Source organism: Phocoena phocoena, chromosome 6, assembly GCF_963924675.1.
Source record: "Phocoena phocoena chromosome 6, mPhoPho1.1, whole genome shotgun sequence".
Classification (NCBI taxonomy): domain Eukaryota; kingdom Metazoa; phylum Chordata; class Mammalia; order Artiodactyla; family Phocoenidae; genus Phocoena; species Phocoena phocoena.
Window position 1 is genome coordinate 11,538,820 of NC_089224.1, and position 15,540 is coordinate 11,554,359.

Genomic DNA, 15,540 nt, shown 5'->3' on the forward strand with positions numbered 1-15,540 from the left:
AGCCTGAAATCTGTAGGGCAGCCCCACAGGCTGGAAACTCAGCCAGGAGCTCTTGAGACAGAACTTATTCTCCCAGAAACCTCAAGTGTTTGTTTTTAAGGCCTTTCAGTTGATTGCATGAGGCCCACGTACATTTTGGAGGGTAATTTCCTTTACTTAAGGTCAACTCGTGGTAGATGTTAAGTGTATCCACAAAATACCTCTTTCAGAACAACACCTAGATCGGTGTTTGATGAAACAATTCAGACTGTAGCCCAGTAAGTTGACACATACCTACTGTCCACGCCTGGTGGCAGTGAGTGGGGCTGGTTTCATGGGTGCTTGGCCTGTGCAGTGATCAGAAGGATCCCATGCTTGTTTTAATGCTCTGCTGTCACCCTCTTGAAATTCTCCTTTTTTTTTTTTTTCAGTTGAAGTATAGGTGCCCTCGTGAAATTCTTAATCGTTTGTGCTGGGCCCTGTGAATTACACAGCTGGTCCTGCTGAAGGGGTAGCTCTTGCCCTCGAGGCCGTGGACTTAGGTCTGGAGCCAGCCTCTCTGGGGAAGTTGAGTCCAAGTGGACTGGCCAGGTGTCTGTGGCTGTACCATTTCCCTGACACTCCATTACACACTCCCTGGTATTGCTATTTAATGCCCTATGCACATTACTCTTGTTTCCCTGAATTCAAGTATAAATTTCTTTACTTTCATTGGGGTAAAAATATATATACCATAAAATGTACCATTTTAAGCATTTTTCAGTGCACAGTTCAGTGGCATTAAGTACATTCACTTTCTTGTGAAACCACCACTCGCATCCGTCCCCAGAATTTTTCATCTTCCCCAACTGAAACTCTGTACCAGTTAAACACTATCTCCTACTCTCCCTCCCTCCCAGCCCCTGCCACCCACTGTTCTACCTTCTGTCTCTGCGAATCTGACTACTGTAGGTACCTCATGTAATTGGAATTGTACAGCATTTCTCTTTTTGTGACTGTCTTATTTCACATAGCAGAATATTCTCAAGGCTCATTAATTGTAGCATATATCAAAGTTTCCTTCCTTCTTAAGGCTGATAGTCCATTGTATGTACATTCCACAATTTATGCAGTCATCCATCAGTGGACATTTGGGTTGCTTCTACATTTTGGCACCTGTGAATAATGCTGCTATGAACGTGGGTGTGCAAATATCTCTTTTGAGTCCCTGCTTTCTGTTCTTCTGGGTATGTGCCAGAAGTGGAATTGCTGGATCATGTGGTAATTCTGTTTTGCTTTCTGAGGAACTTCCGTACCATTTTCCACGGCAGCTGCACCATTTCATTTCCACCAGCAACGCACAAGGATTCCAATTTCTCCAGGTCCTCGACAACACTTGTTATTTTCTGTTGTTATTGTTTTGGTAATAGTGATCCTAATGGGTGTAAAGTGATATCTCATGGTGATTTCATTTGCATTTCCCTAGTGATTAGTGATGTGGAGCCTCTTTTCACGTGCTTACTGATCATTTGTATATCTTCTTTGGAGAAATGTGTATTTAGGTCCTTTGTCCATTTTTTTTTTAAAGAAATTTTGCCTTATTTAAAAAAAATTTTATTTATTTATTTATGGCTGTGTTGGGTCTTCGTTTCTGTGCGAGGGCTTTCTCTAGTTGCAGCGAGTGGGGGCCACTCTTTATCGTGGTGCGTGGGCCTCTCACTGTCGCGGCCTCTGTTGGAGAGCACAGGCTCCAGAGGCCCAGGCTCAGTAGTTGCGGCTCACGGGGCTAGTTGCTCCGCGGCATGTGGGATCTTCCCAGACCAGGGCTCGAACCCGTGTCCCCTGCATTGGCAGGCAGATTCTCAACCACTGCGCCACCAGGGAAGCCCCCAAATTCATAGATTTTAAAAATTAAATTCCAGCTATTGAAAATACAGGGCTTCAGGATGTACTTTGGTTTACTGGCACTGCCTTTCCTAACGTGCTATGCAACGTTGGACAAGTATCCTGACCTCTCTGAGCCTCTGTTTCCTCATCTGTAGAACGTGGGAGTGACTTGGACTCCGCCATTTCCCAAGCCTCAGGATTTAGCCTGCCATGCTTTTCTTTGTATTAACTTCACCAATCCATCTCTTTCCTTATGTATCAGTCAGGGTCCTCCAGAGAAATAGAACCAAGGTATATGTTCATGTCAGACTGATTTCAAGGAGTTGGCTCAAGCCTGAAATCTGTAGGGCAGCCCCACAGGCTGGAAACTCAGCCAGGAGCTCTTGAGACAGAACTTATTCTCCCAGAAACCTCAAGTGTTTGTTTTTAAGGCCTTTCAGTTGATTGCATGAGGCCCACGTACATTTTGGAGGGTAATTTCCTTTACTTAAGGTCAACTCGTGGTAGATGTTAAGTGTATCCACAAAATACCTCTTTCAGAACAACACCTAGATCGGTGTTTGATGAAACAATTCAGACTGTAGCCCAGTAAGTTGACACATACCTACTGTCCACGCCTGGTGGCAGTGAGTGGGGCTGGTTTCATGGGTGCTTGGCCTGTGCAGTGATCAGAAGGATCCCATGCTTGTTTTAATGCTCTGCTGTCACCCTCTTGAAATTCTCCTTTTTTTTTTTTTCAGTTGAAGTATAGGTGCCCTCGTGAAATTCTTAATCGTTTGTGCTGGGCCCTGTGAATTACACAGCTGGTCCTGCTGAAGGGGTAGCTCTTGCCCTCGAGGCCGTGGACTTAGGTCTGGAGCCAGCCTCTCTGGGGAAGTTGAGTCCAAGTGGACTGGCCAGGTGTCTGTGGCTGTACCATTTCCCTGACACTCCATTACACACTCCCTGGTATTGCTATTTAATGCCCTATGCACATTACTCTTGTTTCCCTGAATTCAAGTATAAATTTCTTTACTTTCATTGGGGTAAAAATATATATACCATAAAATGTACCATTTTAAGCATTTTTCAGTGCACAGTTCAGTGGCATTAAGTACATTCACTTTCTTGTGAAACCATCACTCGCATCCGTCCCCAGAATTTTTCATCTTCCCCAACTGAAACTCTGTACCAGTTAAACACTATCTCCTACTCTCCCTCCCTCCCAGCCCCTGCCACCCACTGTTCTACCTTCTGTCTCTGCGAATCTGACTACTGTAGGTACCTCATGTAATTGGAATTGTACAGCATTTCTCTTTTTGTGACTGTCTTATTTCACATAGCAGAATATTCTCAAGGTTCATTAATTGTAGCATATATCAAAGTTTCCTTCCTTCTTAAGGCTGAGTGATAGTCCATTGTATGTATATTCCACAATTTATGCAGTCATCCATCAGTGGACATTTGGGCTGCTTCTACATTTTGGCACCTGTGAATAATGCTGCTATGAACGTGGGTGTGCAAATATCTCTTTTGAGTCCCTGCTTTCTGTTCTTCTGGGTATGTGCCAGAAGTGGAATTGCTGGATCATGTGGTAATTCTATGTTTTGCTTTCTGAGGAACTTCCATACAATTTTCCACGGCAGCTGCACCATTTCATTTCCACCAGCAACGCACAAGGATTCCAATTTCTCCAGGTCCTCGACAACACTTGTTATTTTCTGTTGTTATTGTTTTGATAATAGTGATCCTAATGGGTGTAAAGTGATATCTCATGGTGATTTCATTTGCATTTCCCTAGTGATTAGTGATGTGGAGCCTCTTTTCACGTGCTTACTGATCATTTGTGTATCTTCTTTGGATAAATGTGTATTCAAGTCCTTTTTCCATTTTTTGTTTAAAGGAATTTTGCCTTGTCAAAAAATTTATTTATTTATTTATGGCTGTGTTGGGTCTTCGTTTCTGTGCGAGGGCTTTCTCTAGTTGCGGCGAGCGGGGGCCACTCTTTATCGCGGTGCGTGGGCCTCTCACTGTCGCAGCCTCTCTTGTTGGGGAGCACAAGCTCCAGACGCACAGGCTCAGCAGTTGTGGCTCACGGGGCTAGTTGCTCCGCGGCATGTGGGATCTTCCCAGACCAGGGCTCGAACCCGTGTCCCCTGCATTGGCAGGCAGATTCTCAACCACTGCGCCACCAGGGAAGCCCCCAAATTCATAGATTTTAAAAATTAAATTCCAGCTATTGAAAATACAGGGCTTCAGGATGTACTTTGGTTTACTGGCACTGCCTTTCCTAACGTGCTATGCAACGTTGGACAAGTAACCTGACCTCTCTGAGCCTCTGTTTCCTCATCTGTAGAACATGGGAGTGACTCGGACTCCGCCATTTCCCAAGCCTCAGGATTTAGCCTGCCATGCTTTTCTTTGTATTAACTTTACCAATCCATTTCTTTCCTTATGTATCAGTCAGGGTCCTCCAGAGAAATAGAACCAAGGTATATGTTTATGTCAGACTGATTTCAAGGAGTTGGCTCAAGCCTGAAATCTGTAGGGCAGCCCCACAGGCTGGAAACTCAGCCAGGAGCTCTTGAGACAGAACTTATTCTCCCAGAAACCTCAAGTGTTTGTTTTTAAGGCCTTTCAGTTGATTGCATGAGGCCCACGTACATTTTGGAGGGTAATTTCCTTTACTTAAGGTCAACTCGTGGTAGATGTTAAGTGTATCCACAAAATACCTCTTTCAGAACAACACCTAGATCGGTGTTTGATGAAACAATTCAGACTGTAGCCCAGTAAGTTGACACATACCTACTGTCCACACCTGGTGACGGTGAGTGGGGCTGGTTTCATGGGTTCTTGGCCTGTGCAGTGCTCAGAAGGACCCCATGCTTGTTTTAATGCTCTGCTGTCACCCTCTTGAACTTCTGTTTATTTTAGCTGAAGTATAGGTGCCCTCGTGAAATTCTTAATCGTTTGTGCTGGGCCCTGTGAATTACACAGCTGGTCCTGCTGAAGGGGTAGCTCTTGCCCTCGAGGCCGTGGACTTAGGTCTGGAGCCAGCCTCTCTGGGGAAGTTGAGTCCAAGTGGACTGGCCAGGTGTCTGTGGCTGTACCATTTCCCTGACACTCCATTACACACTCCCTGGTATTGCTATTTAATGCCCTATGCACATTACTCTTGTTTCCCTGAATTCAAGTATAAATTTCTTTACTTTCATTGGGGTAAAAATATATATACCATAAAATGTACCATTTTAAGCATTTTTCAGTGCACAGTTCAGTGGCATTAAGTACATTCACTTTCTTGTGAAACCATCACTCCCATCCGTCCCCAGAATTTTTCATCTTCCCCAACTGAAACTCTGTACCAGTTAAACACTATCTCCTACTCTCCCTCCCTCCCAGCCCCTGCCACCCACTGTTCTACCTTCTGTCTCTGCGAATCTGACTACTGTAGGTACCTCATGTAATTGGAATTGTACAGCATTTCTCTTTTTGTGACTGTCTTATTTCACATAGCAGAATATTCTCAAGGCTCATTAATTGTAGCATATATCAAAGTTTCCTTCCTTCTTAAGGCTGATAGTCCATTGTATGTACATTCCACAATTTATGCAGTCATCCATCAGTGGACATTTGGGCTGCTTCTACATTTTGGCACCTGTGGATAATGCTGCTATGAACGTGGGTGTGCAAATATCTCTTTTGAGTCCCTGCTTTCTGTTCTTCTGGGTATGTGCCAGAAGTGGAATTGCTGGATCATGTGGTAATTCTGTTTTGCTTTCTGAGGAACTTCCGTACCATTTTCCACGGCAGCTGCACCATTTCATTTCCACCAGCAACGCACAAGGATTCCAATTTCTCCAGGTCCTCGACAACACTTGTTATTTTCTGTTGTTATTGTTTTGGTAATAGTGATCCTAATGGGTGTAAAGTGATATCTCATGGTGATTTCATTTGCATTTCCCTAGTGATTAGTGATGTGGAGCCTCTTTTCACGTGCTTACTGATCATTTGTGTATCTTCTTTGGATAAATGTGTATTCAAGTGCTTTGTGCATTTTTTGTTTAAAGGAATTTTGCCTTGTAAAAAAATTTTTATTTATTTATTTATTTATTTATGGCTGTGTTGGGTCTTCGTTTCTGTGCGAGGGCTTTCTCTAGTTGCGGCGAGCGGGGGCCACTCTTCATCGTGGTGCGCGGGCCTCTCACTGTCGCGGCCTCTGTTGGGGAGCACAGGCTCCAGAGGCGCAGGCTCAGTAGTTGCGGCTCACGGGTCTAGTTCCTCCGCGGCATGTGGGATCCTCCTAGAACAGGGCTCGAACCCGTGTCCGCTGCATTGGCAGGCGGATTGTCAACCACTGCACCAGCAGGGAGGCCCCTTCGTCCATTTTTTTTTTTTTTTTTTTTTTTGCTGTACGCGGGGCTCTCACTGCTGTGGCCTCTCCTGCCGCGGAGCAACAGGCTCCAGATGCGCAGGCCCAGCGGCCATGGCTCACGGGCCCTGGCACTCCACGATATGTGGGATCCTCCCGGACCAGGGCACGAACCCGTGTCCCCTGCATCGGCAGGCAGACTCCCAACCAGTGCCCTTTGTCCATTTTTGATCAGTTGTTTTTGTTTTGTTGAGGAGTTCTTATATAGTCTGCGTATTAACCTCTTATGAAACATATGGTTAAAATATACATTTCTGGATGCCAGGAACCTGTCTTAAGGTTCTTTTTTTAAAAATAAATTTAGTTATTTAATTTTTGGCTGCATTGGGTCCTTGTTGCCGCGCACGGGCTTTCTTTTAGTTGCAGTGAGCAGGGGCTACTCTTCGTTGTGGTGCATGGGCTTCTCACTGCGGTGGCTTCTCTTGTTGTGAGCATGGGCTCTAGGCGTGCGGGGTTCAGTAACTGTGGCACTTGGGCTCAGTACTTGTGGCTGATGGGCTCAGTTGCTCTGAGGCATGTGGGATCTTCCTGAACCAGGGCTCGAACCTGTGTCCCCTGCATCGGCAGGCGGATTCTTAACCACTGCGCCACCAGGGACGCCCCTTAAGGTCCTTTTAATTCCCCCAAAGCACTTGGCACCTTGTAGATGTTCAACAAGAGTCTGGTGAAAGAATAGCCACAAAGTGTGGTAGGTCAGAGGCAGCTTGAAACTAAGTTTGCAGGAGGACTATGAAGAGCATTTTCCAGGCAAGTTCGAGACCCGTTACCTCTGGAAGGCAGTCGGGGAATCAGGGAGCCCCCTGCTCCCAAAGGATTACCTTGGAGATGAAGAGGAGGGAGCAGAGAGTGAATGAACTCTTGGCCTTTATTAAAAAGAAGGCAAGGAGAGTCCCACTCCCCAAACATCCCCTGGAATAGACACACTGTAGGTCGGGCTATGGGAGGTCAGATGGACAGGTGGACCCTCTGGAAGAGGGCAGTCCCAGGGCAGGGGGCACGCACCTGAGCATCTGAAAGACCCTCGAGAGTGAAAGAAAGCAGAGCACAGCACACACGACCTCTGTGCCCACACACTTGCCAGGGGGACCCCTCCCTGCATGGGTGGGCAAGGGATCCCTGGAGCTCCAGACACCCAACCAGCGGGTGGAACCTGTGAAAGGCTGAATCCTGACCTCCTAGACACAGAACATTTGGGGGCTTCTCTGTCTTCTGGGAAACAGCATGTGGTGATTGCAGGCTTGGGCTGAAAGGATGCGGCTGAAGAGGTAAATGGGGATTTGGTGCACTTCCTTACATGGGGTTCCTGTGAGGATGAGGGAAGTGGGAGCTGCCCGGATCCAGACTCCTTACTCTGGGTTAGAGCAGCTGTGGGCACCGCGGCAGAGCGCCTGGGGAAGAGGTCTGTTCCCCATCAGGCCGGAGGGGCGCTGAGCCTTCAGCCTCGTGGGAAGTGGGCCTGGGGAATGGGATGGGGTGGGCTTGGCTTGTTTTCTGTTTGTGCTTCAGTAGAACGCCTTCTCCAGATACGCATTCAGGAACATCCCCGAGGGGTCCAGCTTTTCTCGGATGGCACAGAACTTCGGAAAGGCAGGATACATTTTCTCGAAGTCCTTCCGGGTGCAGTTGTGGGCCTGAGGAAGCAACCAGATTCAACAGGCCTCGTTCCCTGGAACCAGCATTGCAGCGGAGCTGCAAACAGGCCCCCACGTCTGGATGCCTGCATGTGTGACGCTGCTACCCCCAGGCACACACAAGCACATACGTGCATGCGTTCATTCACATGCACCTATAATGTAGAGACCCAAAGAGGAGGGAGGAAGTTCTTGGAAAGTAAAGAAGGAAGGTGTTAAAATGCAGCATTAAACTTCCCATTCCCTTTGCCACCTGGCAGTGTGTGAGTGGAGAGGGCTCTGGCCCCAATTCAACTGCTAATTAGTAAGTAAGTCCCGTCACCTCTGAGAGACCCCTAGTTTCCTGTCTGTTAAATAGACCCACCGCCTTATCCTGCTCGTAGGGTTACTATGAGAATTAAATAAAATGAAAGGTGAGGAAGTGTTCTGAAAACTCAGAGAATTAGTCACTGGGCTGTTGGAACATGAATGCAGGGGGAAGATGGGTCTGGTTAGGGTCGTGGGGGCCCTCCTTCCTGTCACTTGCTCAGCCCAAGTTTCCCCACATCTAAGCCTTGGGCAGGCAGGGCAACTGGGAGGAGAGGCGCCCTCTGGTGCAAGCCTCAGCTCACAGCAGCTGCCCAGCTGACAACCCCCATGAAACATCCTACCTTGGCCCAGTGGGGCCTGCCCCCCACCTTCTTCATGATGGTCTCGTAGGCCAGCCAGTAGTCCAGCCGCGGCACGTCCTTGCCGTAGGGCCTGGGGAGGGGGCAGAAGGAGGTGAGGCCCTGTCTCTGCTTTGCACTGTCCCACCCACTGTTATTAGGCACCTTGCCTGTGCCCTCAGGACATGGACAGCAGTGACCCAGCACCTTGAGGGCTTCTGCTCAGAAGGATTTGGAAAAGGTTTACATCCTCTTGCATATTTTTTAACTGGCCACTGAAAGTTGTCATGAGTTTAAATAATTTTAAAGATTTGTGTGTGTGTGTGTATGTATGTATATATATATATATATACACACACACACACACATATATATGTATGTATATTTATATACTCATGTAGCTTGAAGATTTCAATTTTAAATCTAAATATTTTAAAATGTAAATTAAAAAAATTTAATTTAAAGATGACTTTAAGGAGATATATATATACATATATATGTATATATACACACACACACAAACCTTAAAAATAAATATTTATATCAGAATCCCCTCATTGATGTATGGAAAGCATGGCCATATAACCTAGTTGGTCAGTCCTGCAAAGTCAGATTTACTGACAGAAAAAATCGAAGTCAGAGCTTTAAAAAATTCAAATGTTATGATGCAGCCCCATGGCAACTTTCTCACTTCTGAATTTACATGCACAGGTAGGGATAAGATAGACAGACAGATGTGGATGAGGCTGGCTGCAAGTCTGTCCCTACATGAAATAAGCCCCCTCTCATTCAGTACGCGTTTCAGAAACTCTCTTCTGGCTTCGGGGACTCCCGCCAGGACAGCGCCTTCTTGAATTGTCCCTTGGGATCCCTTGAGTTTGGGGTATTTTACATGCTGGAGAAATACAGCATAGTAAGATTCAGGCTGGGGGAGAGTATATTTGTCTTTTGCAAAGTCAGAGAAGGGCTGTTATCAATGGGGGATGGGAAGGAAGGAAGACATGTCTTAGGCAGGAAGTTTTAGAAAAGAGGAGCTTCTTAAACCGTCCATGCCCGTAAGCCTCATACAAGAGATTATTGTGCAACTAATCAGGTATCGGCACAGGGCCTGGTGGAGCCGGTTAAGATGGACAAATGCATCCAGGCCTGATTCTCTTTTTGGCTGAACTGAAACCTGGCCTCAGAATCCTTCTCGACACAGTTCCAGGCTCTCGGAATCAATGACTAGGGCAGGCACAGGAGATAGCATAGACTTGTCATTCAGTAATATCAGCTTCACAAGTAGTAGCTATGCATATTAACATTAAAATTACTATTACATATTCATTAATATTAATGACTGCATTAACATAACATAGGCTAGAAAGGGTGGTTGTAGGAACTGGAAGGAGAGAAAGACGATTTTCTGCGGCCAGGATCAGGGAAGTCTCCCGGGAGAAGGTGGTGTTTGAACTGGACTTGAAAGCTGGGGAAGGGGAGGGGTCCCTTCGAAGCAGGGTGGCAGGGTGGGGGTAGGGAGCCCAGCCCCACCCTGCCCCCTCCACGCGCTGCTCACCTGTACATGATGATGTTCATGTAGCAACTGTCGCGCTGGAAGCAGGGGCTCAGCAGGATGTCGTCCCCCCGGGTGAAGCGCACCTCCACGGGGTAGTGGGCCACCACCCTGGGGTGCGCCTCCAGCATGGCCTTCAGCTCCAGCAGGGCCTCCTTGGTCTTCTCTCTGCACTCGGCCCAGGGGGATGGAACCCAGACCTCAAGAAGGGGCCTCCTGAGCTCCCATGAGGCTCTGCATGGCTTCCCAGCCTTGGGGGCCTTGGGGATCCCGGTCCCCAGGAGGCCCCTTCCTCATGGCTGCTCTCAAAGTCCTCACAGAAGAGGAGACCTACCAACTGCTCCCAGCTCAGATCCCAGGGCCCCCACCCAATCGGGGGCTCCCCTTGGGTCTCTGACCACAGCTGTCCCATGCCCCAGCCGTCCCATGCCCCAGCCTCCTCTTTTTCAGACAGTCAGGTCACTCTGATTCCAAGACTTCTACTTTTTCTAATAGTCCTTCCCCAAGAGTGTGGTGGCCTCAGCCCCTGAACATGGTGACAGAGGCACCCCTTAAGCCCTGGGCACCAACCCTCCCCCCCCCCACCTTTTCTTGAAGAGGGACAAAGAGGGGCAATTCAGAGAGAAAGCTGCAGTGATCTGGGCTACAGACCTAGCCTCAGTCCCGAGGGGGTGTGTCCCTAGGGACTGAGATGCAGCGTACCGGCCCCCAGCCTGCTCCATGGGACTCAGCCGACGAGGGACAACGCAGGTGACAGTCTTTCAGAAAAACCAGATGCTGGCCAGCCTGCTGTTACCCAGCTGCATGGCTGGAGAGGAGCTGATGGGGAAAGCGGAGGGGATCCCCTGGCTGGTTTCCCTGAGAGTCACAGTGGTGCAAGGGCACCGGATGGGGATTCAGAGCCTCCAGTTTGCCCCCCACTAATAACAGGTAGAACGGGGAGCCTGGTTGGCAGTGTACGTGCTAGGGCAGATCCCAAGGGAATCTGTTTGTTGCCGACCCACCCACAGGCTGGCCCACACAGCCCCTACCTGGGGATGGCCCAGTCCTGCACGTGTTGCTTGAAGCGGCACTCGTAGGTGAAGATCTTGTGGCTGCGGTTGCAGTTTTCCTTCTTCCCATTGAACAGGAGCCAGAAGAAAAAGCGGTTGATCCAGCCCACGAGGCCTGGGAGGAAGGTGCTGGGGGGGCAGGGCAGAGGGGCCTGTGATCATCGTATTATCCAGCAGTGAGTGAGTGCCGGCTGTTTGCTGGGTGCCGGGCTGAGTCCCTTACAAACCAGGACTTCATTCTCCACATACTCTGCCATGTACGCTTACCTACAGCCTGGAAATCCCTCCAGGGAATGTGAATATCGCCCTCCATCACTCTCTCCATGGCTGCCCCGTGATCCAGTTATGGATTTTATCTCACATTTTATCCCTCTCTTCCCCTTTAATGACTAGGTTATTCTCAGGGTTTGGGTTTGGTGAAAAACCCAAACTTTGATTAAAAAAAAAAAAAAACACGTAACATAAAATTTACCATCTTAACCACTGTTTAAGTGTACAGTTCAGTAGTGTTAAGTATATTCACATCGCTGTGTGGTGCATCTCCAGAACCTTGCAAAACTGAAGCTCTGTCCCCACTAAACAACAGCTCCCCATTGCGCCCTCCCTCCAGCCCCTGGCAACCCCCATTCTACTTCCTGTCTCGATGAATTCGACTACTCTGGGTGCCTCATAAAAGTGGAATCACGCGATATTTGTCCTTTTATGTGTCTGGCTTAGTTCACTTAGCATAATGTTTTCAAGACTCATTCACATTGTAGCATGTGTCAGGATGTCCTTCCTTTTTAAGGCTGGATAGTATTCCGGTGTATGGACATACCCCATTTTGTTTATCCAGTCATCCATCAGATACCTGTGTTGCTTCCACCTTTTGGCTGTTGTAATAATGCTGCTGTGAGCGCAAGTGTGCAAATATCTCTTTGAAATCGTGCTTTCGGTTCTTTCCGATATACCCTCAGAAGTGGAATTGCTGGGTCACATGGAAATTCTATTTTTAAGTTTTTGAGAAACCTCCATACTGTTTTCCCTAGCGGTTGCACCATTTTACATTCCCACCAACAGCGCAGAAGGGTCCAATTTCTCCACATCCTCGCCAAAACCTGTCATTTTCGGTGTAGTATCAGCACATGCCACACCATAACAAAGGTCTTTGTACTTATATTCTTACCAGATTGTTGGGGCAAAGGGCAGGCAGAGTTTTAATTTCAGCAAGTTGCTGCCAGTTTAATTTCCATAAGGACTGTAGTAATTCACCCTCCTTCCACACCTGGCCATCCTGGGAGGACTTGATTGTTGTAAGCGGCCAGTGGGGGCCAGTGGCCTAGCATGCGGGCTGGGCTTATGGATTCTTGTGTTTGGAAATGAGCTGCCCAAGGAATTGCAAAGGGAAGGCCCTGCGCTTCTTGGGCCACGAAGGAGCCGTCACCTGGCTTTCCGCTCTGGGAAACTCATTCACCAAGTCACATTCTTCCAAATGCATACTTACACACACGCACAGATTAAAGTTCATTTTTTTTGTCTTTATAAAAGAAATCAATTTTCACTGTAGATGTGTTGGGAAGCCAAGAAAGCAAAATCAGCCTTCTCCTTGCTTCTCCTTCTCCTACAGGGGTTGGGAGGGTGAAAAGTACACGCTGCAGGGGTTGGAAGAGGAGGAGAACGCTGTCTCTCTCAAGGCAGATGCTCTCTGGTGTCCCAGGCCAGCATGGCCATGGGGCAGCTCCCACCGGCCCCAGGGCACCAGGCTGTTCTCAGCACAGGAGCTGAGCTTGGCCCTGGTCCTGGCTGACCCTCCAGGGATCTGTTCCCGAGAAAGCCTGTCTCTCTGTCCTGGTCAGCCAGGGCCAACACCATCACCCCTACGGTTGACCGCTACTGAACACCTCAAGGACAGGGACCAAGCTTTTCGTTAGCATTTCCTACACAAATACTATGAGCCTCCTCTAGGTGCCAGGTGTTCTCTGGGGCTCTGAGGATTGACAGTGACAGGACAGACGGCATCCCTGCCCTCATGGGGCTATAGTGAGTCTGATCGCAAAGCAGCCATTAAGTCACCAGGTATCCAATCCATTATGTTAGTTTTCATTCCCGCATCCTTGGGCACATAATTCAGCGAGAGGCCCAGAGCTGCAGGGATGAGGCTGGGTGGATGCAGTTTCCAGAAGACATGAAAAGGGGGGCCACATGGGCTGTGCTCAGAGGTCACGGAGCTCCCTCGGAGCATCCGCCCTGGCTGGGATGTGCCAACTGTGATTTACAGCCCAATTTATTTAGATGCTCCCTGGGACCAGACTCCACAGACACAAGCACATACAACTGCCAGGCTGCTGTGATGGAAGGGGAGAGAAGCTGGCTGGGCATTTTCCACTCTCGCCCCCGATCCGTCATCTGATGGAGCGATGGCCTCTAGGTTGGGCTGACCATCTTTAAAAAGACACCAGAGTCCTCAAGATAAAAGACTAGATGGCTACATTCGATAAAATTAAATACATCTACACATGATAAAACACCATGAAAGTGAAAGATAAGACACCAACAGGGAGAAGGTGACGCAACACACATAACCAGAAAAGGGCCGGTGCTCAAGATACATGTAAATAAAGCTGTACAAAACACTAAGAAAAAAACAACCCAATTTTTTAAAAGAACAAAGTGCGTAAATGGGCACCTCACAGAAGAGAAATCTGAAAGATCAATAAACTGAAAAGCTGGGCAACCTTATTAATAATCAGGGAAATAAGAATTAAAAACCATAATGAGGTACCATTTAACACACAGCACACAAAAATTTAAAAGCCTGACAGGTCCAATTTTGTCCAGCTTATGGAGGACAGAGAACCTTACAGTGCATGGCAGTTAACTTGGTATTACTGCTTAGGAGAACAACTTGATCTTATAAAATGAAAGATGCTTATACTGGGTGACCCAGGAGTTCCACTCATGATTATACACTCAAGACATCAGAAGCAATTTTCCAGAATGCTCACAGGAACGTTGTTTGTAATGGACAAAAATATTCCTGAGGACAACCCAAATATCCATCAACAAGAGCATGGATACATACATTGCGGTAAATGCGTACGGTGGAAAATGACTACTTACAGCTATTCATATCAACACGGAAAATTATCACTATCAAAGCTGAATTACCAATTTCTTCTTTCAGGATTCAGAAAACTACAGTATCGATAAAAGCAAGAGAATGATAAGCATAAAGTCTAGGGGGGTGGTTTACCTTTTTGGGGAGATACTGTGATCTGGGAGTTCCACCAAGAGGACTCCAATTTTACTAGTGTTGTCTCACTTCTTAATACGGTAGCAACAACAAGATATGGGTGCTTACTATATTAGTCTTTATATTTTAAATGTGTGTTGCCTATATTATTTACATGTATGAAACATTTCAAAAATCTTTATCTGATGCCATTCCATGTCTTGGCTGGATACAGAGTCACCACTCAAGGCCCCATAAAACCTTCCCCATCACTCATAGTTACGTGTTTGGTGGCAGACATGGGGCCTGAGCCTGAGCACAGACTTCAGGCTGGGAAGGAGGTAAGAAACAGGACAATACGAAGCTTCACAACACCTGTGAGCCAGGGAGTGCGGCTTGGGCACTGGTATTTTTTAAAAAGCTCTCCAAGGTTGAAAACCCCTGCTCTGGACCCAGGAGACAGACCCAGTTTGCACAACTAGGTAGGACGTTGTTCTTCTGATGGACCACATCTGCAACAGTATATGGCGGGTGCTGGGAAAAGAGACACTTGCATTCCTACCTGATCCAGAGCAGGAACTCCAGTAAATAGAATCCCACAGCATAGTCCCAAAACCAGTTGGCCGAAGAGGAGGGAGGCTGGGAAGCAGAATTTGTGGTCAGTTTGGGGCCAGAGCTGAGTGTCTCCTTAGAAGGAGATGTGTCCCAGGAGAGGCTGTGTGTGTGTCACGGGGGAAGGGTGACCCACCTGCCAGGATGATTGAAAGCCTCACTTCCTACCGCTGATTCCCATGCCCTATCCCCTCGGTTTCATGCTTTTTTTTATATGTTCATGTATTTTGCACAAGACAAAAATGTGCATCTGTCCCTCCTCTTCAGAGCCCACGAGCCGGGTGTCCAGCAATCATCCTTTATGAACCCTACGCCAGCCCCTTATACACACAGTAGGTGTCCTGGCTTTTGCCTGACTTGTTCAATCAACATCACCCTAAGTGACGGTTTTGTTTTCTTCTGCTGAGAAGCAGCTTGTTTGCTAAGGTCACAGTGGGGAGACAAAACCAAGGGTTTCTTCACCTGTACGGTTGGGGGTGGGAAAGATGGGGGTGCTGGAGGGAAGGTGGGATGTATTAGCTGGCTTCTGAGGTCTAGCCCAGCTTCCTAGGACTCAGCCTATCCTGTCCTGCCCACACC

The 15,540-nt window shown here is 47.7% G+C and overlaps 1 protein-coding gene across 1 annotated transcript in view; it reads right to left on the minus strand.

The window, feature by feature from the left end:
- Positions 1-7,105: 7,105 nt before the first annotated feature.
- Positions 7,106-15,540, minus strand: part of LOC136124550 (L-gulonolactone oxidase) — a 28,603-nt gene continuing 20,168 nt past the window's right edge. The window contains exons 8-12 of the mRNA XM_065879299.1: positions 14,912-14,988; positions 11,118-11,267; positions 10,090-10,254; positions 8,538-8,628; positions 7,106-7,887 (exon numbers count right to left, since the gene is read on the minus strand). Of these exons, the coding sequence (XP_065735371.1) occupies positions 7,759-7,887; positions 8,538-8,628; positions 10,090-10,254; positions 11,118-11,267; positions 14,912-14,988 (612 nt within the window). The 3' untranslated portion in view covers positions 7,106-7,758. The remainder of the gene's footprint in view (positions 7,888-8,537; positions 8,629-10,089; positions 10,255-11,117; positions 11,268-14,911; positions 14,989-15,540) is intronic.